Source organism: Barbus barbus (genome assembly GCF_936440315.1).
Source record: "Barbus barbus genome assembly, chromosome: 29".
Classification (NCBI taxonomy): Eukaryota; Metazoa; Chordata; class Actinopteri; order Cypriniformes; family Cyprinidae; genus Barbus; species Barbus barbus.
Window position 1 is genome coordinate 7,279,678 of NC_136757.1, and position 27,277 is coordinate 7,306,954.

Below are 27,277 nucleotides of genomic sequence, written 5' to 3' on the forward strand. Positions count from 1 at the left end.
AGTAGGCTTTGATTCTGATATTGGTTAGAGATCATAACGCTCATGTTAGGAATTGAATGAGTAACACATAAACATGCTCATGTTACGTGTGGTTTGTGTGACTCGATTCAGAAGTTACATTACTGCAGTCAAGAGTTTTACATTGAGTAGGTATTCCAGTTCAGAGAACAAATTTGCTTGCAAAGCCTCATGGGACGTACACAATCGCCTCTCTCAGCATGAAATAGAAAAAAATTCTCAGAAATCAGAAATTTCCCAAAATTCAACACAAACACAAACCAAATCGATATGTTCCATCAATATGCCAATACAATTTGAAACAGAATAAAATCTGAGAGAATTCATTTTTAAAAAATAACAAATTGCTCATTTTAAAACGATATTTTAGCTTTTTCAGCGAGATTTTTTTTGTTGAAATTTTTCTTTAAAAAAATTATTTAAAGAAAAAGCTGTGCTCAGATGGAAATATAGCTGACGATCATCCACTGCCAACATTATCTGTGGGTCAGCAAGGACTTCCGCTGCCCTTTTTGCAGAAGTGATTCGATATTTTCCGTCAAGACATTTCTTACTTCCCTTTTCAGAATAAAGTTAATATTGTGCTAGAATACATCACGCCCCACAGTTACCTCTCAGCAAATACCAGGTCTCAAATAGCAGTTATGATATGGGATAGAAGGTAATATGGATGGAAAAACTAATAACGGATAGGTGAAATGTTATTTGAAGCATCGGTTAGACTTTCAGTTAAAAAACAAGAAGATTGTGATCTCTGAAGAAGGGGGAAAAGTACAGTCTCTTTTCTTCTGAAAATGAAACTGGGGGTGATCAAGCTAAAGAAGAAAAAAGAAAAAAAAAAATCCCCAAACGGCCATGTTGATTTCGCTTATTCCAGGAAACCCAGTGAGTGTGACACATGCAGGTCACAGATCTCTAGTACTGTGGCTTTTGTCACATATAACAGGGAAATCGATGAGAAAAACACTCCCTAGTAACGAAGTGTGCTTGTTTACATTGGCTACCTCAATATGAAATATGCATTATGATCACTGTTATCCTCATCAGCTGTGGCCTTCCAAAAAAAGTGAGCTGAAGTTTTCAGAATTGAGATTTCCATTCATTTCCTGTGTGGAAACCGTTTATCTCTTCACAGAAAAGTAAATGACCTTCATTGTCAACTTTCAAGAGCAAGAAGACGTCTGAGATGACTAAATGACTATTATATTCGATAGTGTTCGTTCACTCGTTATTTCTGCTTTTTGAAACTTGAACGCATTACTGCCCATGCACTGAAATCGCATGGAAAAGAACAATCACATTAATACATTTAATTAGTGCATTAGTTAAAGAAAACTCCTTTTTCGTTCCATGGAAAATAAGAAAGTCATGTGGGTTTGGAACAACATGAGGGTGAGCAAATTATGACAATGTTTGGGTGAACTGTCACTTTAAAAATGAACACAAGTGCTGTTGATTAGGTATTTCCTTCAAATGCAAATACCAAAAATACCAAAATAATGTGTAACAAAACCTGTAAAACAGTTAATTGAGTCACTTTCCAAAGCAAAGTTCTGTACTACACTTCAGTATGTACTTCTTACAGCTACTGATATTAGATATTAACCAGAATATCTATAGTCTCTGTCTTATTGTATATACAGGTACATCTCAAAAAATTAGAATATCATGAAAAAGGTCAATATTTTGTCACTCATTTCAGAAAGTGAAACCCATACAGGTATATTATATAGATTCATTACACATAGAGTGAAATATTTCAAGCCTTTGTTTCTTTCAATTTTGATGGTTATGGTTTACAGATAATGAAAACCCATAATTCAGTGTCTCAGAAAATTAGAATATCTCACAAGATCAATAAAAAAAGGATATTTTAAACAGAAATGTCAGGCTTCTGAAAAGGATGTTCATTTCTATGCACTCAATACTTGGTTGGGCCTCCTTTTGCATGAATTACTGCATCAATGCGGCGTGGCATGGAGGCAATCAGCCTGTGGCACTGCTCAGGTGTAATGGAAGCCCAGGTTGCTTTGATAAAGGCCTTCAGGTCATCTGCATTGTTGGGTCTGGTGTCTCTCATCTTCCTCTTGACAATACCCCATATATTCTATGGGGTTCAGGTCAGGCGAGTTTGCTGGCCAATCAAGCTCAGTAACACCATGGTCATTGAACCAGCTTTTGGTACCTTTGGTAGTGTGGGCAGGTGCCAAGTCCTGCTGGAAAATGAAATCAACATCTCCATAAAGCTTGTCAGCAGAAGGAAGCATGAAGTGCTCTAAAATTTCCTGGTAGATGGCTGCGTTGACTGTGGACTTCAGAAAACACAGTGGACCAACACCAGCAGATGACATGGCAGCCCAAATCATCACTGACTGTGGAAACTTCACACTGGACTTCAAGCAACATGGATTCTGTGCCTCTCCACTCTTCCTCCAGACTCTGGGACCTTGATTTCCAAATGAAATGCAAAATTTACTTTCATCTGAAAAGAGGACTTTGGACCACTGAGCAACAGTCCAGTTCTTTTTCTCCACAGCCCAGGTAAGATGCTTCTGACGTTGTCTCTGTTTCAGAAGTGGCTTGGTAGCCCTTTTCCTGAAGACGTCTGAGCGTGGTGACTCTTGATGCACTGACTCCAGCTTCAGTCCACTCCTTGTGAAGCTCTCCCAAGTGTTTGAATCAGCTTTGCTTGACAGTATTCTCAAGCTTGCGGTCATCCCTGTTGCTTGTGCACCTTTTCCTGCCCAAATTCTTCCTTCCAGTCAACTTTGCATTTAATATGCTTTGATACAGCACTCTGTAAACAGCCACACCTTTCAGTAATGACCCTCTGTGACTTACCCTCTTTGTGGAGGGCGTCAATGTTCGTCTTCTGGATCATTGCCAAGTCAGCAGTCTTCCCCATTATTGTGGTTTCAAAGAACAAGAGATACCCAGAATTTATACTGTAGGGATGGTCATTAATTGAAACTCAAATGTAAATATTCTAATATTTTGAGAAACTGATTTTTGACTTTCATGAGCTGAAAGCTCTAATCATCAATATTAAAACAAAAAACTTTCGAAATATTTTACTTTACATGCAATGAATCTAAAATATATGAAAGTTTCACTATTTGAAATAAGTTACAAGAAAAAATTAACTTTTTCACGATATTCAAATTTTTTGAGATGCACCTGTATGAGATAATGATTTCCAGAGATGGTGTTAAGCTGGTATTTTCTGTATTCTTATTTGATTTGGTTATTGCAGTTACCACATGTTGTTGACTGAGAATATTTTAAAACATTTCACAAATATATATATATTCAGCTATGCTCAGGCATTAAGCTTTGCCATAAATGTGTGTATATAACACACACACACACACACACACACACAGACGCAAACAACAACAACTACAATATATAACAATTTAAAATGTTTGAAGCTCCAAAACGGACAAAAATGTAAATCACAAATTATTTACATATGATCTTGTCTTCTGCAGGTCTCAGATTTGTGTTCATCCCAAGCACACAAATTTAGAGAAGCTTTTCATGGAAGAATTACTTTTAAAAATAGGTATGTTCCTCAGACTACTGTTCAAATGTTTGAGGTTGGTGAGATTTTTTTAAATGTTCTGCTCACCAAGGGTAAATGTATTTAATAATTTTTTTTTTTTAATAATATAGTGAAATAAGTGTTTTCTATTTGAATATATTTTAAAATGTAATTTATTCCTGTGATGCAAAGCTGAATTTTCAGCATCATTACTCCAGTCTTCAGTGTCACATGATCCTTCAGAAATCAGTCTAATATGCTGCTCAAGAAACAGAACTATTATTACCAATGTTGAAAACAGTTGTGCTGCTTATAATTTTTGTAGAAACTGTCATGCATTTTTTTTTCAGGATTCTTTGATGAATGAAAAGTTCAATAGAACAGCATTTATTTGAAAACAGAATAATTTCTAACTTTATAAATATGCTTACGGTCACTTTTGACCAATTTAAAGCAGTCTTGCTAAATAAAAGTATTAATTTCTCTTGAAAATCCCACACTTTTGAACAGAAGTGCATCTCAAAACTGTCTAAAACGGCCTCATATCAAGTACAATTTTAGTCAATTTTTATAAAGCTTTGCATTGGAAGAATATGAAATAACACCAAGCAACAATTTTCATTCAGTCTTAAAACTCTTTATTTATTATTTTCATTGAAGTTACAACGTTGTCCATACTTGTTAGATATTCACAATGAGCTCTTGACAGGAACTACAGCACTGCTGAATGACTCGGAGATGTTTGATGTTTTTCCACAGGGGTGTGTTAAAAACGAAACCTCAAACATTTCCTCAAAAACACTTCTCCCCTCACTCTCATATTGGCACAACACTGACAGTAAAGTGGATGACTGGTAATGATGCAAGGGTCTAAATAAACCTGACGTGATCTTTCTCTTTGAGCCTCGGCATCTAAACGCAATCCAGATCCCACCGGTGACCCAAAGGCAAGATGATGAGAGAATAATGGCTCCCTGAAACCTAGAAATCACAGTATTAATATTCTCCACAGTTCTGAGCAGGAAAAGCTGCGGTCTCAAAGTAACTTCCCACTGTTCTCCCTGTAAGCCTAATATCAAGAACCGTAATATTTGACAACCAAAGCTGCTTTCTGGATTTTAAACACATGCCGTATAGAACACAGCAAATAAACTCGTCTCATCAAATGATTTCAGTCCGACCTTCACCGCAGCAAATGTTCCTCAAGAAAGCAAGGCAGTCACGCTCGGTCTTGTGGAGAAAAGAAGGCAAAACAGAACCGGCTACTACAAACATCTGCAGCAATGTAATGACTAGCATTGAAATGTTCAAAAGGAATGTCTTCAAAAGCACTAAGAAAAGGTTCAGTCTCGAAAGGATATTTGCATGTCACAGGAACGTCACCACAGCACTTATTCAACCAGGAAAATTCCCAGGATTCCTGCACAAACATCAATTTTAGGTGGCCGCTTTTGGGCCGTCTGCCTGCATACTCAATCAATTGTTTGATAAAATTACAGCTTGAAATGAAATAAAAATCAACAACAAAAACTATCAATACAGTATGAAATATCAGAGTTGAAACACCCCCGGTCACATGATCATCACTCTTTTGGTCCGTGATTTTAGTTTAAGTCTTCAATCAAATATACCAGAAATTTTAATCTACGCGGGGCAAATGAATTCAGTCCGACTCTGATGATGGAGTGGGAGATGTTGAGCTGCGTTAGATAAGCTCCACGTAATTTGCCGGGAACATGCCGAAGTGGCCATCCGGACTGTTTCCTCGCCACCAGCCTTCATCAATCATCTCGATGCCGGTGATGATGTCATCTGGGTCAAATGAGATCTCTGTGTCATCAGCTGAGAAGACACGCATAAAGCAGATCAGATCACAGATTAAATGAGTAAAATTACATAAAAGCCATCTAAAGGCCAAAGTCTACTTCTGTTTTGACACTAAAGCTTAGCGGGATTAGAAAAATCAGGTTATGTGCTTAAAGTAGGTGCATATTATGCTGATGATCACATTTGTGCTATACCAGAGTATACATGTACAAAATGTGTAAAAAAAACAGGCCCTCACGTTATCGGAAATTTCCTACGTCCCACTTCTGAAGCTGTAATTATGAGTATGCAATATTCATGTGCTTTGTTGTCAAAGAATAGGAATCATGAAGGTCAGCTCATTCATTAGTTCATTTTTCCTGTTTTTGGGGAAATCCCAGCCAAAAGATATTTAGTCAATATCCAACAGGTTTTGAATAAAATGTAGCGTCCCATTCATTGAGAACTTTATAAACATTCACTGCGCTATCTGGTTTTCAGTATATACAATTTGAACTAAAATATAATTTACATATGTAAATATACATGACTGTGATGACACAAGAAAGCAATGTAGATGTTAGGCAGCCTTTTCTTAGTGCACACAAAGTATTCTCATAGCTTCATAAAATTACGACTGAACCCCTGATGTCACATGGATTATTTAACTGATGTAACTTGATCGTGTAAGGATCTTTGCTGCTTACGCAGGGTCAGAAAGCTCTCAGATTTCATCAAAAAATAAGTTGTTTTTTCCGAAGATGAACAAAGGTCTTACAGGTTTGGAACGACATGAGGGTGAGTAATTAATGACAGAAGTTACGTTTTTGGATGAACTATCCCTTTAAAGGGTGAAAGTAAAGTTAGAATTACCCCATGATTTCCTCACCCTCAAGCCATCCTAGGTGTATATTACTTTCTTCTATCAGACAAATATGTTCTGGCTCTTTCAAGCTTCATAATAGCAGAATGTGTGTCAAGATTTTGTAGCCCATAAAAGTGCATAAATCCATTATAAAAAGTGCTCCACAGGGTTAATAAAGCCTTCAGAAGCAAACTGATGCATTTGTGTAATAATAACATCCATATTTAAAACTTTATAAACCGTAATCTCTAGTTTCCGGGCGAACAGCCATTCACTGCCATTATACATCTGGCAAGAACCAATTTTTTTTTAGATTTTCTGATTTTTTCCACATTTTTTAATATAACTCAGATTGTATTGGTCTGAAAGAAGAACGTCATATACACCTGGGATGACCAGTCAATCGTGGGGTAATTTAATTTTTTCATTTTGAAATGATCTCCAAGTCCCAGTTTTCAAATACGACTTGAGAGGCCATTCATGTCCAATTTCTGACTAGAAAACTATTTAAATTTACAATATAAATAGATACAAAAAAAATCAAATAAATGAGCTGAACAAACCAGATTTGCAGTGATTAGTTAAGAAAAACCTGCAGTCTTGCAATAAACTCTCAATGCACCAAGAATTTGACCTTTTCACATATCAGTTCTGGGGGCAGTTGTAGTCTAATGGTAGAGAGTCAAATTTGTAACCTGAAGTTCATGGGTTCAATTCTCAATACCAACAGGAAATGTAGGTGGGGGGGTGAATGAACAGCACTCTCTTCCACCTTCAATACCCATGACTGAAGTAGCTGCAGTTGCTGCCCACTGCTCCAGGTGTGTGTTCACTACTCACTCACTGCTGTGTGTGTGCACTTGAATGTAAAGGACAAATTCCAAGTATGGGTTACCATACTTGGCACGTCACTTCACTTATTTTGTTTACGTATGTGATGCAAACATGTTAGCCAATAATGTTAATGCAGCATCCAAATCCAAAAAGAGCATTTTTTTGAGTGATTAAACAAACACACACTGGCCTAAATCTGATTTTGATCAGATTTTCTTAAAAGCATGACTGAGAATTCATGCTATGATGATTTTAGTAATAGCAGAATTAGTGCAAATGCAGATGGCAAAGCAGAAGAGAATTGTGTGAAAGGAATGTGCATCTCTATGCATATTCAGGATGCATTGTTGATCATGTATAATCAATACACACCAGCTTGGTAGTCATACAGAGCCCTGGCACAGACACCGCGATCATCTGTTATCTCATCCGTGTTCTGCTCCTCTGCCTGACAGACATTCACAAAACATTCAAGAACAGGCACATTCGAAAAGACAGCATGAAATACAAAATGGATGTCATGATATGAAAATCTTGTGGCTTTTGGTTCATATATATTAGTTTGAGCTCAAATATGCTAAAATAAGTTCCTAAAAATATACACATTTAAAATGTGCGATCTTTCACTTCTAGAAAAACAGACGAACAATAACAATGACTCAAACTGCAGCACACAGAATACTGTCCAATCAAAAGCTCTTTAGAGATGACTTTGTCTATAATTGCTGCCATTATTCAGAACTAGTTAGTTCTGGTTGTGAGTGTCGTACCTGTGCTGGATCCTCATAGATGGCGTCTTGTTCCACTACCGCTTCATATTGTGGCTGCTTTTGTTCTACGGGCATTTCATAATTATCAGCGACTGCTTGTACATCTGTGACATGAACGAAAACAAGAAATCATTTGCTAAGGGTCCTGTAATAGCACACATTCCCCACAAGGTGGTGCTGACAATCAGCTGATTGATTGATGATGATAATATGAGTGAGATGGGATAAAACAGCACAGAGAAACAAATGACAGGAGCTGATAATGTGTGTGTGTGTGTGTGTGTGAATCCCACCTTCATACTCTGGCTCGGGTTCTGGCTCTGGTTCCACATACTGAGATTTGGGTTGTTCCTCAAAACTGGGCTCTACTCAAAACACACACACACACACACATGCATGGAAACACACGGACACACACATGCATGGTAACAAGATTTGTATTCTGACAAACTGCAGGTGGGTAGAGTCAAAGTTTGAGAGCTGCATGACCAAAATATAATCACAATATGCGTGATTTTATATGATAGTAACCATATAGATAACAATATAGTTATTTTGCTGGGAATTCCACCCGAAAATATCAATTAGTAAAGCATTTTTTAATAATAGACTGCACTATATATTTACAAAAGATCATGTCCTTTGATTTTTTTTTCCTTTTGATTTGGAACTTGATTGATGAAAAACAAAAGACCAGATTATTAATAACGTGTAAATCAGTGCAAATGCTTCAACTGATTTAAAAGTAACAATTAAGAAAAGTATCAAAATAGCAATACGTTATAAATCTGAATGGATAAGCTACATTTAAAGCCAAGTAGACTATACAGTACTGCAGTATAAATGTGATATGTTCATGTTTTGGGTCAGTTTTTTTTTTTCCCTGAAAGAAATCAATACTTTTACTGATCAAAGATGCATTAAATTGATCAAAAGTGACAGTAAAGCCTTAAATTGTTATGAAAATGTTCAAATTAATGCTGTTCTTTTAACCTTTCTATTTATCAAAGCATTGATAAATTCCATAAACACTAAGCAGCACAACTGTTTTCAACTATTATAATAATCATAATATTTCTTAAGCATCAAATCAGCATATTAGAATTTCTGTAGGATCGTGACACTGAAGATTTTTCATTTTTAGGTGAACTGCTCCTTTAAGTGCACAAAGCAAACACAGTGTTCACTCACAGCAAACAGCATCCTGGAAATCCCGTTTATTTTGAGGTGTACGGCAGAATTTGACAGCAAGCATGAGGAACGTGTGAGTGGTTAGATGTTAGTTGAGATGCATGAAAACACCACACAAAGATTAGAGAGTGAAAGTGTGTGTGTGAGCATGGAGATGGACGACACACCAAACATTTCCAAGAGAGCGATAAGGAAAGAATTATAAGGTGCTTGTTTGTGTACCTCTGGCTCGTAAAGGTGAGGCCTGACGCACGGGAGAGCGAAATGGCTCTGGGTCACATGACTGCTTGGACAGAAAAGGGCTGTTCAACCGCCCTGAGACACAGAACAGAGAAGGACAAAGAGAGAAACCCAAGCTGACAGATGGCTGACGGAGTTATACAAAGCAGAACAGACCACAAACTTCGTTTTAGACAGAAGAAGTGCAGGCTGCTTAATGACAGTGTCGAATTTCAGACGGACGAACGGGGTTGAAATGCCGGGAGAACAATGGGAGAATGGGAAATACCACAAAACATCGAACAATCATGAGTTAGTTACTGCATGCGCAGGAAAATACGTTCTAATTCACAGACAAGGGCATTCTTTAAACGTGTTTGAACACATTCACTTACATGTGACCCACATAGCAAAAGGGAAGCTAAATATAGCATGCAAATAATGTGGCATCTGTAAATTGTGCTTGTAGAGATCTCATCAGGACATCAGCATGATGAATGTGCATATTTGGGATCTGTATTTGTTATTTATTATCCTGATGAGATATAAACCTTGATATTTATAACCACTAAATTATACTGGTAAATCATCTACATTTTCATGTGCATACCCTATAGTTTTTTATATTTGTAGAGATTTAAACACTACTGTTTATATACTGTTATTCAAATAGTGTCCAAAAGCTTGGGGTCAGTAAATTAAAAAAATATATATTTTTTAAGAAATTAAATATTCTATTCCGCAAGGATGCATTAATTTTGATCAAAAGTGACAGTGAAGTAATGGCAGCTAAAGATTCAGCTTTGCAATCATAATAATAAATTCGATTGAAAACTTGGGTTCTACAGCAGGACAATGATCCAAAACACACCAGCAAATCCACCTCTGAATGGCTGAAGAAAAACAAAATGAAGACTTTGGAGTGGTCTAGTCAAAGTCCTGACCTGAATCCTATTGAGATGCTGTGGCATGACCTTAAAAAGGCGGTTCATGCTCGAAAACCCTCCAATGTGGCTGAATTACAACAATTCTGCCAAGATGAGTGGGCCACAATTCCTCCACAGCGCTGTAACAGACTCATTGCAAGTTATCGCAAACGCTTGATTGCAGTTGTTGCTGCTAAGGGTGGCCCAACCAGTTATTAGGTTTAGGGGGCAAGCACTTTTTCACACAGGGCCATGTGGGTTTGGATTTTGCTTTCCCTTCATAATAAAAAAAACGTCGTATTCTCCTAAAGATGAACTCGAAGGAAATGAAGTGAACCCCTGGCCATATTTATGCTCTATAATTCAGTGTAAGATGTGTTTGCCAAGGGAGACCAAATTAGCAGCTTATAAAATCAAGACATCACCCCTTCGCAAGCAAGTAGAGATAAGGTAAATACTTACATTGTTGGTTAAAATTTAGCTTTGACAGTTTAGCAAAAGGTTTTGCACTAATTAACCAAAAAGACAGTGGTGCAGGGTGTGCGATATCGTAATTGTTGTTTTAACGATGTGCGATTTGACATTATCAGTATTTCGCCAAAAACCAAACAAAACTCTCCTACAGAGTGCAGTGAAGCAGGTTAGACTAGTGCGCGCACGCATTTAGAGTGCATCCGTTAAAATGCATTTAGAATGATCACAAAATTGAAGATATAGGGGCAGAAAATGTATATATTTATATAGTAAATCAATATCACACGAAGAGTGACGTTTATTCTCCAAAAATCAGCATGATTACATATAGATTTTTTACAACAGTTTAAAAAACAAGAAGTTAATTAAGATACTTGCATTTTAGACAACATATTGCCTGTTTTTGCTCTATTTCGACAACAAAAATAATTCCAAACACAGCCACCATAGCAGTTTTGCGTCTCTGAGCAACGTGACAGTGTCGTTCCTGAACGAATCAACCAACCGTTTAAATGATTCGGTTCAATTGCAATGACTCACTTATTAACAAGTGACTTGCTGACACCTACTGGCGGTTTCAATTTCACATTTAAAGTATCTTTTGATTTTTTTATTTTTTTTTATCATTTCAAACGAGTATTCAACCTTTTATGTCTTCTATATCAAAACATTATTTCTGCATTTGTAACTGCAGACTAAATGCATTCATGTCCTGCATTAAACAGTGTGTAAATACATCTAAATGCCACTTCAGATTAAGTTTCTGTGTGTCCTCTGCATTGCAAAAATGAATTTTGTTGATACTGATTTAATTTGCCTGGTAACAGCCCAAATGTCTTATTATTCTAAATAACTGATTCCTTTAATTAAAAACAACTAGTTTGAGATTTATAGGCCTATCCCAGGGGTGTCAAACTCAGTTCCTGGAGAGCTGCAGCCCTGCTCCAACACACATACCATCTAGTTTTCAAATAAGCCTAAATGATTAGATTAGCTGGATCAGATGTTTAATTAGGGTTATATCTAAACTGTGCAGGGCTGTGGCCCTTCAAGAACTGAGTTTGGCACCCTTGGCCTATCCCAGTTTTGCTTCCCTCCTGCTTTTACGCGAGTAGATTTTTAGACTGGTACATTTTCTTGTACTTAAGTAAAATTTCATTAATGTAATGGTACTTTTACTTGAGTAGAATATTTTTGTACTCTTTCCACCTCTGTATGTATGTATGTATGTATGTATGTATGTATGTATACATATATATATATTTCAAAATCATGTTTTTTTATTATGTTATCATATTTTTATTGTGTTAGTTTGCTGTATTTGTTTAGTTATTTTAACCTAATCGAAATAACCCAACTGCAGTTTGATTGAGATTAATTGGAATTGATAAAAACAGAACAAATCTGTTTTTGCAAATCAAATAATTAATAAGTAATAATATTTCTAAATATATTTGACTGTGAATTTAAATTTATATTAAATATAACATTTTAAAATACATATATTGTTGTTTTTGTTTTGACTCGTATAGTGTGTGCATGTGTGGGACACAGAGTATGTATAGATGATCGGTACCTGGTTTTGGACTGGACTGAGTATTGTCTGTGTTAGCAGGGTTGATGCCCATCTCTCGCTGTTTGAACATTTCTCTGGGATTAACGGAGCGCTGGGAGACAAGAGCCGCGGCTTCCTGATACAAATTACAAATATACACACACAGTAGCCATTACTACATCAAGTATCATGACTGATAACAGTACAAGGAGTCTTTTCAGAATATAAGAGCTAGAGATACAAAGTAAGTGGTTATATACTGAAAGAGGAAAAACAGCAAAACAAAAAGGCTGAATCTCAAATTGCATTTCTGTCCTACTGTATGCATGTTTAAAATACTGACAAAAGTGCCTGGATGATGTAATGGATGTCATCACTGCATTATGCGCGTTTTAGGCTAATACTGTACACAACATGTTCAATGGTTGCGACAGTTCTCTGATATGCTATATCTATATGTAATTTGATGACATTTTGCCAAATACTACTACTTCATACTCAACGGTACATACTCCAAGGGAGTATATACTATGAACACTGTCTTGATAAAACAGCATTAGTGACTGAAACCATTGCATTTATAAACTGGGTTTAAGTCAGGGAGAGAGAGAGAGAGAGAGAGAGAAAAAGCCTGTTCAAGGCATTGAGGCATAATGATAAAACAGACATTCATTTGAGCCACAGCAGAGTCAGCAGTAGAGGACACAGCCACACTGTATAATGAAAACAGTTAGAAGGTCATAAGAAAGTTGAAAGAGCCCTGTTGTCCAAGGCCAAAAGAGACGTCTGATGCTTCCTCTCACTCACGTTGGCTTTTTCCACCGACTCTCCGCGTTTAAAGGGTTTCTGTACTGGCTGCTTCCTCTCCTCTTCCTCCTCCTGATGGACATCAGCACACTTTGACTCTCACACACTTCATTCTATTACAAAACCTAGTTAGCTGCATTTGAAGGTATCATATTTGTCTTATTTTGGCTTATCAGAAAAAAATCCACCCAAGATGGCAGACGAGAGAAATGCTGAATATATAAATATTAGTGCTGTCAAACGATTAATCGCGATTAATCGCTTCCAAAATAAGTTTTTGTTTACATAATATATGTATGTGTGCTGTGTATATTTATGATGTATATATAAATACACACACATGCATGTATATATTTAAAAAAAAAATGTTATGTTTATATTAAATATATTATAATATAAATTATATGAATATAAATATGTAAATATTTTCTAAATGTATGCATGCATGTGTGGGTATTTATATATACATAATAAATATACACAGAACACACACAAATATATATTATGCAAACAAAAACACGTCATTTTTGTAAGGAATGTTATGCATAGAGTTGATGCCGATGTTAAATGTTTTAAATTGTTCATTTACAGTACAAAGTGTATATATGACAGCTGCTTATAAGCACAGTTCACAAGGTTTATCTCATAAATGAGGGCTGTGTATCAAATCCTGCTGAGATGCTAAGCCACAGAGCATGCTATCAAGGTAGGTTGGTAATCACAACCATAATCTTGGATTTAATCAGTTGTGGCCCTTGCAGATCGGGCCCTGAGATCTGTGTGAACTATCCATGTGTGGCAGTGTGCCCTGTGCATATGGCCTATATACAAAGCCACAGATTGTCTTCATTTCACTTCTTTGTTTCACAGCATGGGTTGTCAAGAATTTATTTTGGAAATGTGGTTTAAAGATTATCTATGTGTGGATAGAAGTGTTAAGATGATAACTAAAGAACAGGGAGTACAGACAACCACACTATGCTAGTATGTGTTGTCACTGTACACACATTAGCGTTGGCTATTGTGTTTATGCCAATGTAGATGTATTTAAGTGGCTACAAGTGCACCAGACTGTTTGTGAGAATGATAAAGAAACAGGGAGTAATCTGAAAATATAAGTGGCGGTGAGTAAGAAACCTATACATTTTCCTTTGTTCTCAGAATAATGATTATCTGCCATTAACATCCCAAAAAACAAAAATGCTTTACAATTGATCAAACAGTCTCTTCCTGTCCAAGTGTGTGATTTGTAGCGCAAGAAACTGCAAAATGGATGAGATTTTATTTTAATGTTTAAAAGTGTTTTCAAAGGGCTAGTAATTCTAAACTCCTCCCTAAATATTTCTTTGATTTGACCGGTAATTTTCTTGATATTTTACTAAATTTACATGCACGTTTGCAACAAAGAAGAAAAAAATAGCTCAGTGTGTTTTTGTGCTAGTATGAAGGCTTTAAACGCATTGTGGCTTCTCTACAGGAACTATGTCAGAACATGTCCAGAGCGGTGATATGTGGATTTAAATAACCGCACCGGTGTGTGTTTGTGTGTGTGTGGCTCACCCATTGCTGTTTCTGCTGGCCTCGATTTTCTGCCTCCTGCTTCTGCTGGTACTTCCTATAACACAAACACATGAGGTTTAAAATTAACACTCAGCAGACGCTATCCAGTTGGCAGATGACCTTACATCAAACTGCAACATGGTTTAAATCTAATTTTAAAAATGACAGTTTGACAGTTGGTGATCTCATTGATAATCCATCCAAAAATGAAAATCGGGTCATCATTTACTCATGTCATTCTGCTGAACACAAAAGAAGATATTTTTAAAATAATGATGGTAACCAAACAGTTTCAGGCCAATGCAATTCAGTTTTTTGTCAATGGAAGGAACCAAAACTCCAAAAATCAAAAAGTCTTCCACAGAACAAAAGAAGTCATACATGTTTGGAGCAACAGAATTTTCATTTTTGGGTGGACTATCCATCCCTTCAAGGACACTCAAATGCACAAGATGTTTATTTGTTCAAATGCCTCTGACCTTTGATCATCTATCTGTGATGCCCTCTCTTTTGATTTCTTTTCCCGTAATTCTGCCTCCTTAACCTCTCTGTCCTTCCTCTCTTTCTCTAGGCATTGCCTCTCTTCTGCCGCCCTTCTCTTCTCTTCCTGAAGACGCTTCTCCTCATCTTTCTGCAAAAGAGACAAAAGCATTAAGCAAAACAAAGACAGACTCAATCAATCATCGCAACTCAAAAGTGTAGACATGGTAATGTATATGACAACGTTAATGTATTTGGCCTTGGTGCACTAGATCTGCTAAACGCTGCTGCTGCAGAGCAAGTATGGACTTGACATTGCCAATAAATACTCAGACATGCTGCTGAAAGCACATAAGATATACTGCTACTGCTGCATGAATATGCATACATAAATCCAGTAGCAGACCTAGACAGGTGGTGCTGGGGGAGGTGGAGGGTTTCAGAGGAACTCAAATAGCAAATATTGAACCAGACTATTTAAATGTCGAGCAAGCAATCTCATGGGCTGCAGAATCTGCAGGGTCAATCTGCTTGTACCATGTACTAAATTACATGATTGCCAGCAGATTGCATGTAAATGAGCCTGTGCAATCTACAGTTTCATGCCTGAACTAGATACCTGTTTATGATTAATAATTTATCTTCTTATCTGTAAATAAATATAATTAAACAATGTTAAAACAACGGTTCTCAATCAGGGGGCCTGAGCAAACTTCTAAGGTGGCCTCAAGATGACTTAATTTAAATTAGGACACATCCACGGCCTCAACAACTTTTTATTCTTTGAAGAAACAGGATTCACATGATCTAGAAAAAACCTGGATAAATGAGGTAGCAAAATTATAATTTCTTTAAATTAACACCCTTATAACTATATAAGCATTTACAAAATAAATATATTTTTTATGAATGTACATTTTTCAATATGAAAGCTTGAGCATATTTTAATGGGTAGAGTCGTGAGTAAATATATTTTAAGTTCTTATACTTAATCATAAACCAGAAAGCTGAACACTGTTGTGGATCATGGGGAATCACGGAGCCAAAAGGTTTGAGAACTGCATTAAAATGCTTATTTTTCCTTAGGAAACTGCACACTATTTTGCAAGTAAAAACGTTTGACGCATATATGCTGTATTACCTCTGCTTGGGCCCAGAAAGTGTCTTTGTTGGTTCTCTTGATTTCAGACATGGCGTTAGTCTTCTGGTAGACAGATCCCTATATGGAAAAAAAAAACGAGGGGTAAATTATGACTAAGCCCAGAGAGGATATTTAGACTTTGCATTTTCTGTGCTTATTTTAGCACAATCAAACGGAACATGTTAAAATACAAAAAAAAAAAAAAGAGCTGAGAGTATGATACTCCTATAGTAAACGCCCATGCAAGGGGGTGGGGGATCTCCCACAGCTTTCTCTGGAGTCCATGTGGGCCTGATTATACTCAAAACAAGACTTGAAAACGACTAACCTCAAGCATACCAATATATGAAAATACATCAAAATTTATTGTTTTTAAATTTACGCATTCACAATGCACTATAGATAAATGACTCAACTGCAGTTTGTGGGTACATTTGGAGCTCAGCAGAGAAATTATTCCAAACCACCATAACAGTTTCCACATTCCGAGCATTCTAGCTCATTCCCTGTGAAATTCCTGACGCAGCACTCTGAAAGAGTGTTTGAGATAAACAAGCAGCATATTGGCACTGACCCTGGCACCACTGTGCCATCATAAGACCTGTCTGATGCCTTCTGCTGCTGACCACAAACTAAACTTACCAAAGATTTAAATAACAAAAATAGCAGTTTTTTTAAAACCAATGTAAAAGCCAAACTAGATGATTACATCTTCTGAAGAAAACATGCATGCATGAGACCATGCACAACTCATGAACTCAAAATAATGTTAGTAATAGTAATTATGATAACTGTTTTGCACCAAAAACTGCTTTAATAAATGTACATGCATGACTATTGCTACTGTACCTTTTAGAAAATGACCTCTGTTATGATTATCTAAGACTGCGTGAGAATTAGGATGCATGAACGTAACACATTTTGTATTCAAAGAGCAATTAAAGTCCCATTGTCCAAGATGAATGTACACTACCGTTCAAAAGTTTGGATTTAACTTGTTTTGAGGATTTTAAAATGTTTTTATGCTTATCAAAAGTCTCTTATGCTCACCAAAACAACATTTATCTGACCAAAACTGAGAAATATTATTTCAATTTAAAAGTACTGTTTACTATTTTAAAATATTATCAAATGTAATTTATTCCTGTGATCAAAGCTGAATTTTCAGCATTATTACTCCAGTTTTCAGTGTCACTTGATCCTTCAGAAATCATCCTAATATGCTGATTTGCTGCTCAAAAACATTTCTTATTACTATCAGTGTTGAAAACAGTTGTGCTGCATAATATTTTTCTGGAAATTGAAATTTATTCTGACATTATAAATGTCCTGGTAACATTTTACAATAAGGTGTCATTCATTAACATTAGTTAACGTATTAATTAAGATGAACAATGAACACTACATTACAGTATTTTAGTTAATAAAAATACAGTCGTTCATTGTTTGTTTATGTTAGTTCACACACAGTGCATTAATATTTTAATAATGCATTAGTAAATGCTGAAATTAACATTAACTAAGATTAATAAATGCTGTAGAAGTATTGTTCATTCTTAGTTCATGTTAACTAATGAACCTTATTGTAAAGTGTTACCAATGTCCTTATTGCCTCTTTTGATCAATTTAATGCATCCTTGCTGACTAAAAAACAGATTACAGACCCCAAAGTTTTAAATGGAAATGTATGTTTGATCAAGGACGCTGGACACTACTCTGTTGCAATATGGGCAAGGTATGTGTGTGTGAACGGACCACAGGCCCCTGCGGCCCGCTGTCTCTGAAGCGATTGGACTCTTTGTGAAAGCTGTAGTTGGCTCCTGAGGCTTTGGCCACTTTCTGCATGATGGCTTCAGGCTCCGCGTCCTCCTCCGCCCGTGCATTTATCGTCACATGAGCTCCCTGCAGAAACAGCGCTGTCAGTTTTTTTAGTCCCACACACATTCACATTCTCAAAACTCAGTTTAAATATGCATACGAAACCATCAGACGGAAGCGTCAAGATTCACAGATTTCAAGTGAAACATGCCCACGCACACACTTTTGTCAGTTTATATATTAGCAACCTTCGGCTGTGTGTAAGCTCGTACTGAAAACCGCTAGCTTAGGACGACTACCAAACAAACAAACACCTTCTAATGAAGAGGAGGCCTCCATCCATTTCCCTTGTTTACACCAATGCGTCTGATGCAAGCGATTGGCTCAAATAAACAGGAATCTTGATTCAAACATCTTTTCTCTTTCATCGTCTCTCAAACAACAACTTTAAGCACTTTAATGTCCAAGGGGTTGATTTTTATCTAATTCCGCATGATAAAGAAATTCAACTTATTTAATTTCTAAATGCATCTGTACGTGTTTAACTTTTTTGACCTCTTTTGGCCACTAAAATTGATACAAATGCACCAGAAATTTAATATATAAGGGCAAATAAAATAAAAACGTTCAATAAACAGTTGGTTTGGCCGATATTCCTAAGATTTGATATATCGATATATCTTTTAAAATTTTTACAATATTTTTGTTTTTGCTCTAGAAAAAGGTGATGTTCTTTTGCTGGTTTCTGATTTAAGACATGCTCTGTGTCATGACTTTTTTGGAGTGATTCTTCTTTCACACCCACATCGCTTGCTGTCGACATTTTGATAATGACAAGGTACGCTTTGTACTACTCGAGAGACATAAGGTGGAGAAGGTGGAGTGAAACCAGCGATTGGTGCAGTCTTTGGCACATTAATCTTAAAGGGGACCTATTATGCCCCTTTTTACAAGATGTAAAATAAGTCTCTGATGTCTCCAGAGTGTATGTGTGAAGTTTTAGCTCAATATACCCCACAGATATATTTTTACAGCATGTTAAAATTGCCACTTTTAGGGTGTGAGCCAAAATGCGCTGTTTTGAGTATGTTGCTTCAAATGCGAGTGAGCTGTTGCTCCCGGAGAAGATGGAGGAGCTTCAAGAGCTCACGCTCTGCATTAGCAGTGCTAGCCTTTGCAAATAAACATTCCACTATTAATACAAGCCTGTTATTGTTACAGAAAACTACTCGGTTTCGAAGCCAGTCATCTGAAGTCAGACGTTCGTGCACGAAGCGTTGGTATTAATTCCTAAACATATAGGGGACGTTACCGATTTTTTCCGGGATATTTCCTTCGAAAATGAAACTTAACCACAGTGTCTTTGGCTCAGATGGAGGGAGTCTATGGAGACTCCTATGTTCATTAGTGCATCCCAAAACAACACTTGTAAAGCCTCTTTGGTGCTGGCATTGTCTCCACTAATGGCGGACCGCAGCTTCTCACTCAGGGCTGTGTTTATGCTAACAGAGCAGAGAGCGTCACAAATGGGTGGGACTTTTTCCCCTCGGTGATGTGCACAGAGGGAGAATCTGAAACAGCTTGTTTTGAGAGACTGTTTATGATTTATTGGTTTTATATAAAAAAAAGAAAAAAAAAAAAAAGAAAAAAAAAAGTGTTGGTGGATTTTTTTAAATTATAGTCTGGTTGTTTTCACACACTGCGGCCACACAACTGTGTTCAAACAGCTTATAAAAGTGATTTTTGCATAATAGGCCCCCTTTAATTTTCAACAATATCTGATATACGTCGCCGCACTAACAGTGCAACTGTGCTCGCGGTGACCCGATTTCGATTCCCATCTGGCCCTTTGCCGATCCCACTCCTCTCTCTCCACCCAATACTTTCCTGTCATTTCTCTACTCTCCTAACCAATAAAGCATAAAAGTAGGGTGACCATACGTCCTCTTTTCCCCAGACATGTCCTCTTTGTGGACCTAAAGACAAATCTTTTTGGATTTCTAAATGGCCCAAAATGTCTGGGATTTTTGCTTTCTATAATTGCCATTCATTGAGTGCATTTTTGTATTAAAGCCCTGCGCGGGATTGTTTTCTTAATCCTGCTCCCAATTTCTGACCACTACCACCTGCTCCCGCAAACATTCTAATGTTGAATATAATTTTCAATAAGCCGCTATCAATATGCTGAGTATTTTTCATTTCATTTTTCCACAATATATTGCATAAATTACATTTGACTGAAATGGTTGTATTGAAACATTTTGTATTCTACCTATAACAACTGTGATAGATGTTACGTTTTGTGAAGGATGGCCACTGGTAGGAAGCCTTTTAGCCGTTTATGAACAATCTGCAAAATGGTGACTATAAAATATGTAATTTAAGTAGTCTGCGTCCTGCCCCGACTGTCCTCTTTTTTTGAAAACGAAAACACTCATCACAAAAATATAACTTTAAAAAAACAATATTCAATATTAATGATATTCTTTCATTTTATAGTGATTATCATGATAATATGGTTAATATTTGATGTATCATCCAGCTCCTAATAAACAGGAAATTAATATTAAGTGTTAATATAAATTTACATTTTAGACAAAATGCTGTCATTGTTATCTGTATTTTGCCAACAGTTCCAACCAAAGCCACAGCAGAACACAGAAGTTTTTAAACAAATAGTTTAGGTGAATTATTCAATGACTCATTTGTGAACAGTTACTTGCTTCATTTCTTAATAATCAGATGTTTGTTTCATATTTTAAAAATGAATGCAAGTTTTCCCCATATTTTATATTTCTACAATACCAATTTTATTTAAAAAATGAATCTCATACCATTACTAATGAAAATGTAATCGCAGTGTAAATGCCTCTGAGCTGCATTAAACAAGTCTGTCTCTAGTGCAAAGATGGATTTTGTAGAATTTTTCTCAATTTTAGTCAGTGTGTATGTTTGGGCATAAAATCTCAAAGTCCACTCCAAAGGGAGATATTTCGTTTTTAAAAAATCCCTTTTCAAGAACTACAACGAACGGCTCGTTTGGACTACAAAGTAGTTTTCCTGTATTTGTGACATCACAAATTGTAAATCCCGCCTACGGAAATTTAAATGGTTGGCAGGTGGGGAGAAGGCTTGGTTGAGCACTGCATGTTTCAAAATAGAGTGCGGGTGTTTTTATATCACTGTATTTCTGATGGAAACCAACTGTTTTCAGAAAATTTTGGATGTCATTTTCATTTCATCTTGCATATAATGTCTGATAAAGCAGTGTTTGTGAGCGGAGCTCTGTCTCCCGCTCCAACAGCGCCTCCTGCTGGCAGATAATTAATTTGCATATATATGCCGTCACAAATTGTGTAAATCTGTGGGACTATGATATAAATAAATTCAACTGTATAACAGTTTCAGTGCAATTCATGTTATAATGTTAGAATTAAAGAACAATAAACATAATACATATTACTGTTGCACTTATCTGTACATAGTCAATGCAGTTATTTTTAACATCCTATCTAAAACGTGATTTAGCAAAAAAAAAACAACAACTATAACATTACCACTTTAATATGTCTTGCAATATCCGTGTGTGCAAAGGTTCTGCGCGATCCTCTTGTTCAATATTCTCGAGGTCTGAACTGATATGGCAATATTGACGAACTTGCTGTTCTGGCAAGGGGGCGGGGCAATACTGAAACACCATATAAGCTGTTCACCAATCACAACGCACTGGGACAGCTAACCAATCACAACACATTTCGCTTTTCGGAAGGCGGGCCTTCATCAAACCCGGAACTAATCGAGTCGTTTGTGTCAGGCTGGAGAGAAAGGTATTGTAATAATGTAAATTGTGTGAAAAATAATGCGATTTTCCAACCACCAAGCATGAGAGCATGTTCAAGTACACCCCCCAAAACAAAATCAAGACTTTGTAAGAGCATAATAGGACCCCTTTAATTGATAACAGCCCTATAGTGTATTATTCTGATCGATTCACTTTAAGAATTTAACATGAAAGACTCATACATTTAATTAAAGCTAAAAATGCCATTATAAAGGTAAAAAAGCTCCTAGAAATCTATTTAATTTGGTAATTATCACTTCTCATTTCTGCTTTAAATTTGGACAGCCATAAGTCTTTTTTAGACACAGTGAGAGTTTGAGGTCGGATGTTGTCACGCTCTGCATAACTACCAACAAAGCCAAACCAAATGTGTCTGGATATAGCCCATGTCATATCCTGTTGTGTGAGTGATAGTCAGAGTTCACAGACCATTAACTCAATCACACAAGCAAACACACTGTTCACAACACACACACACTGAAAAGAACAACAAAATAGTACAGTTACCTTAAGGAAGTTGGCAATGGAGCTCACATGGTTCGCACACTGGCCTTTTCTGGCATCTTTAACACCCTCACCGGTCTGAAAAAAATGAAAAAAAGAAATGTCAATACCTGTAAACTTGAACAAAACATGGCTGTAAACATGCATGTTAAGGGTGGCTAATGACCAAAATATTTATTTAACATTATGGTAATGGCATTTATCACAATATAGTTATATAACAGCAAAAAAATAGTTTATAAATCAAATAGCCAAGTGGCAATACCCGATTTAAAATAATCGTGTGAATAAATAAAATATACCATCATGCCGTTTAGTCCTGATTAATTTTTTATATCGGATTTAGTGAATAGGAGCTAATATGAATCATATTTGACAGAGGCACTTTACTAGGGCAATATGGTCAGTAAATCCTAAGGGCACCTCTGTGGTTCTATACAGTCAAGAAACAAAATCAATGCGATGAGATACAGAAGGAACGAAACCCACCCAGTTGATGAGGACGTATTTGGGAAGGCCGGAGTTGGGGTCTTGAACACGGCAGAAAGCGTACATCACCTTCCCGCTGTTCAGCTCCTCGACCAATTCCTCCAGACCACCATCTGAAAACACACACACACAAGAAAACAAAAAAATCATGATGCTATCCTACTACAATCACTAACGAACTCAAGAAGAATTTTAGGTAAATGAAGAAATACAGTAATAGCATAGTACCATTCAAAGCGTTGACATTTTTGTTGTTGATCCAAAACAATATGGTTTTAGTTGAATAGATGTGTATGTATATATACATACTAGGGGTGTAACGGTACACGTATTCGTACTGAACTGTTTCGGTATGGGTCTTTCAGTTCGGTACGCATGTTTACCGAACGAATACATAATAAATGGCGTCTTTGATGTGGCATGACCGATAGCTGTATAAACGCCTTGGAGAGCCGCTTCAGAAACGTTCTGGTATAAACACAACACAAGCATTGACTTGAGCGGCCGCGATCAGCTCCTCTTTCTCACACGCTACATACCACATGATACTAATGTAAACAACTGTACTTCACTAAATGAGTCTCCACATGATCAAGAAAACCCACCTCCTTTCTCTGCCAGCCTGATGTCATTGGTGTTTCCCTCATAGGTGAAGAGAGCCCTGCAGAGACATCAAATGCATTACATAAGCATTAAACAGCCAGGTCAGTGAAGGCTAAGAGCAACACTGCTCTGGCATTCAAATTAAAGTCAACATGAAACGCCGTTCACAAGCAACTTGACTTCCCTAATCTGATTTTGAAAGAAAAATTAAATAGGGTGAGACTTCTTATCCATCAGGAACTGGTTGGATCTGTCATTTAAGCCAGAAAGGAAAGTCATTTTCTGAGGTGGAGCAAGTTATTACATTACAACACATACATTTGAATTCATATTTTTGGCACAAGCTTTTATCTAAAGTGACTGAAGGTATATGTTTTTATCAGTTCTCACATTACCTGGAAATCAAACCAGTTTGGCGTCCTAAATCAGACTTCTATCTTATCTGTTTAGTAACCATTGTGATTTTAGTTCATATTTCGGTTCCAATATCAAACTTTATTCATTATTCACCCTCATGTCATTCCAAACCTGTATACGATTCTTTCTTCTACAGAACATAAAAGCAGATATTTTAAAGAACGTTGGCAATCAAGCAATATTGGAACCCATGGACAAAAAAAAAAAAAACACTCAAAATATCTTCTTTTATCTTCCACCTAAGAAAAAACCTCACGGAAAAACATGAGGGTGTGTAAATGTTGCCTTTTTTTTAATCGACAATTTTTGGATAGTAATTCTGTAAAACAGCACCATCAAAATAAATTGGGCCAAATGTTGACCAGGGTTACTAACTAAAAATCAAATCAGAAAAAATATTTGTTACTTGTACTAAAATAAAATATAAAATCAAAAAAAAAAAAAAAACTGCCAATGCAACATTTCTCATTTTTATTTTATCTTGCAATGAAACTAAAATTTAAAATAAATAAAAACTATATAAAAAAACTAAAAATTAATAAAAACTATAAATGCATACTAAAAACAAAAATAAACTAATAAAAATAAAATATATAAAAAAACGAATTCAAAATATTAATATAATAGTATATCGATGATACTAAAATACACAGTTTGAGTTTTTTTCACAGTTTGAAGTGTACTGAGGTGACACTCTGTGTGTGATTCTCTCTAAACAAAGACATGTGTACAGCAAGGAAGCTGTGTCAACTTCCTCTTTGAAACACAGAGCCCAAGTCAACAGAAATCTGAAACAGGAAGTGCTGTAATGAGGAATAAGAACTTTCTAGAAGATCTCTCAGGTCAGATCCTCCTGTGACATTCATGCTCTGTTGTGGTTTGATATGGAAATGAAAGTCACAGTTGTTAAGACAAAGCTGCTTCTTTAATAGGAGATGATTGGTCGAGCCCGTTCCTTCCGGGGATTTGTGATGACTCATCAAAACTGTTGATTTTGTGACATTTCGTCTGTCAAAATACCCTCTTTAACAGCAAACATGCAGATGCAATATCTCTCAGCAAATTCCTTCAACAACAGCAGCAGAAGCACAAACCAATCTCAAGAAGTGCTTGACAGGGCTTTTTTTAAAATGCCAATTTCATATAGACCTGCGAGAACCGACGATGAGGTTCAATAATCCAACAGGAAGTCGACAGTGAAAGTGCTTCTAATTTTGAATTACAAAAAGCACAAGAGTTAGATTTGATGTTTATATGTAATCCAGCAAGATTTACAAATGTATCGAAATCGAAACAAAGATTTCGGAATCATTTGACAAGTTTTCTTTCATTTTATTTTTTTTTTTTTGTAAAAACCCTCGTTTATTTTTGGAATTATATGGGTTAAAATGAAGAGTTTAAAATCCAAACTATAGATGAATTAATAAAATTGAATGACAGATAAATAGATTTACACATTACTTAATTATCTTTAAAAAAAGAGGAAGTAAGACTAGCACAATATGATGTGGTCCATGTTTAAGAAGCCAAAAAAGTACAAAATATACCAAATTACAGCATAAATCTAAAGTGACAAAAACTGGCAGATAAATTTGAAAAAAAAAAAACAACAGTAACTACAGAGATTAAGTATTTTATGCTCACTGAGGCTGCAAAAACACAGTAAAATAGTAATATTATTGCAATTTAAAATAACAGTTTTGTATTTTAATACATTTTAAAATGCAATTTATTCCTGTGATGCAAAACTGGATTTTCAGCATCATTACTCCAGTATGCTCTCATTCTAATAAACATTTCTTCTTCTCACGGCTTATTATCTTGTTCAAATTATTAATATGTTGAATCTTCTATAACATGATAAAAGTCTTTACTGTCACTTTTGATCAATTTAATGCATCACTGTTAAATAAAATTATTAAAAATAATAAAATGTAAATAAAAAATAAAAAAAATACATCCTTTATGAACGGTAATGTACTGTTGCATCTCATTAGGTAATGTAATGTTATTCAGGAGTGCCTGGCACTTCTTGAAACTGAAAGTCACTTACACTTCTAGGTACAAAGCTACAGGACTTTGGTCTGGTGTCAACCTGTCAAACATTAATATCATTTCTCTATACAATTGGCATTTGACACTCATACTTGTGAGGTAACATTCTGACTACAAAGAGCAATTATTTTTGATAAAGACAATGAGATTGCATGTAAATTGAGTCACAAATAGTAGGCAGGGTTTGTCAGCCCCTGCAGCCATATATGGACAAAAACTACAGGAAAATAAGGAGGTAGGAGTGGTTCAACATGAGCACACTTCTCAAACCCCATGTTCTCCAGAAGTTGGGATGCTTATGATCTCATACATGCAAGCATGCAACACTGCACTGAGGTCAAAGCATGTGTATAATTTAATATAAACTTTCATCGTTGTCCAGAGAGCAACAGTGTATTACTGGGAGGAAATCATTTCTGGAAGATTCAGTGTTTTTGTGCATGAGCTGTTAATAGATGATGATCTCGCTAACATCAATAACGGTCACTGGATTGATTCAAATGAGGATTTATGTTGTGCTAAACACAAGCAGGGCGACTAAAATGCCAAATGAGCCGCTAACATGCTAAACATGAGGATGTCAGTGAGTGTAACAGAGACACTACCTTTGAGTCAATACTCACCAGTTAGTCTCTGACTTCTCATCCACCACCTCCTTATAGGCCGCGGTAAGAGCTGGGCCGTTTTTGCTCAGGTTCACAGCCATGATGGGGAAATCTGTGGGGACAAACGCTGCAGAGAACTCCGGGGGTAGATGGGGATCTCTCGGCTCTACGCAGACAGGAAGCGCGCAGCGCCACATCACGTAGCTCTCACTCCTCCCTGGAGCGACGTTACGAACCCTACTATGGCGAAGGCGTAGCTCATGAATATTAATTACGCAAAGCGAGGTTCGCCCAGTAAGCCTTCCTGATTCGCTGCAGAGCTGACGCTAGCGTGTGGGCGGATGTCAGCTGGCGAATGATGAATCGGCTGATGAATATTAATGAGGTTAAGCGACTTCTGAAGGTTACTTCGTCGTAGTAGACTTTTGTAAAGCAAGCGGCAGCGACATCTTCTGGACAGGCATGATAATAATAATTCAATGAAGTAGCGCTCCTAAACACAACTTTACACTTCAAATATGTTTTGACCAAAACAGCACATTTCTGCCTTTGTTTCTTAAGAGAAGGGATGGTCAGAATTAGAAATATGCATATAATTATAATAAAAAAAATGCCGCAGCATTTTTCTGCCCTTTTTCAGGATTCTGTGATGGACAAAGACCATTTTTAAAAAGACAAATCTTTGGAATTATTATTATTATTTTTTACTACCTTCATGGTAGTATTTTATGGTTTAAAAAATTATTTTCAACAAT

At 36.4% G+C, this 27,277-nt stretch overlaps 1 protein-coding gene across 2 annotated transcripts; it reads right to left on the reverse strand.

Annotated features, from left to right (window-relative positions):
* Nucleotides 1-4,181: 4,181 nt before the first annotated feature.
* On the reverse strand, nucleotides 4,182-26,733 carry LOC306849819 (drebrin-like protein B). 2 transcript variants are annotated; one of them, XM_079385144.1, is made up of 15 exons: nucleotides 26,541-26,733; nucleotides 23,448-23,503; nucleotides 22,843-22,955; nucleotides 22,357-22,431; nucleotides 17,946-18,092; nucleotides 16,191-16,268; nucleotides 15,049-15,200; nucleotides 14,570-14,624; nucleotides 13,010-13,081; nucleotides 12,224-12,338; nucleotides 9,251-9,343; nucleotides 8,131-8,202; nucleotides 7,838-7,941; nucleotides 7,440-7,515; nucleotides 4,182-5,404 (listed from the first exon to the last, which is right to left on the reverse strand). In XM_079385144.1, exons 1-15 carry the CDS (start codon nucleotides 26,717-26,719, stop codon nucleotides 5,268-5,270), a joined length of 1,524 nt encoding a protein of 507 aa, XP_079241270.1. In that variant the 5' UTR covers nucleotides 26,720-26,733; the 3' UTR covers nucleotides 4,182-5,267. The 2 variants fall into 2 exon arrangements, with proteins under 2 accessions (XP_079241270.1, XP_079241271.1); XM_079385145.1 differs by lacking the exon at nucleotides 9,251-9,343.
* Between the last annotated feature and the right edge of the window lie 544 nt (nucleotides 26,734-27,277).

Bases quoted from the DNA above. Each gene is read 5' to 3' on its own strand.
- LOC306849819 (XM_079385144.1), bottom strand. From the start codon at position 26,719: ATGTGGCGCTGCGCGCTTCCTGTCTGCGTAGAGCCGAGAGATCCCCAT. The intron at 23,504-26,540 runs GTGAGTATTGAC...ATGTCTCTGCAG, and splicing joins GAGAAGTCAGAGACTAACTG to GGCTCTCTTCACCTATGAGG. The intron at 15,201-16,190 runs GTAATACAGCAT...TCTCTTTTGCAG, and splicing joins CTTTCTGGGCCCAAGCAGAG to AAAGATGAGGAGAAGCGTCT.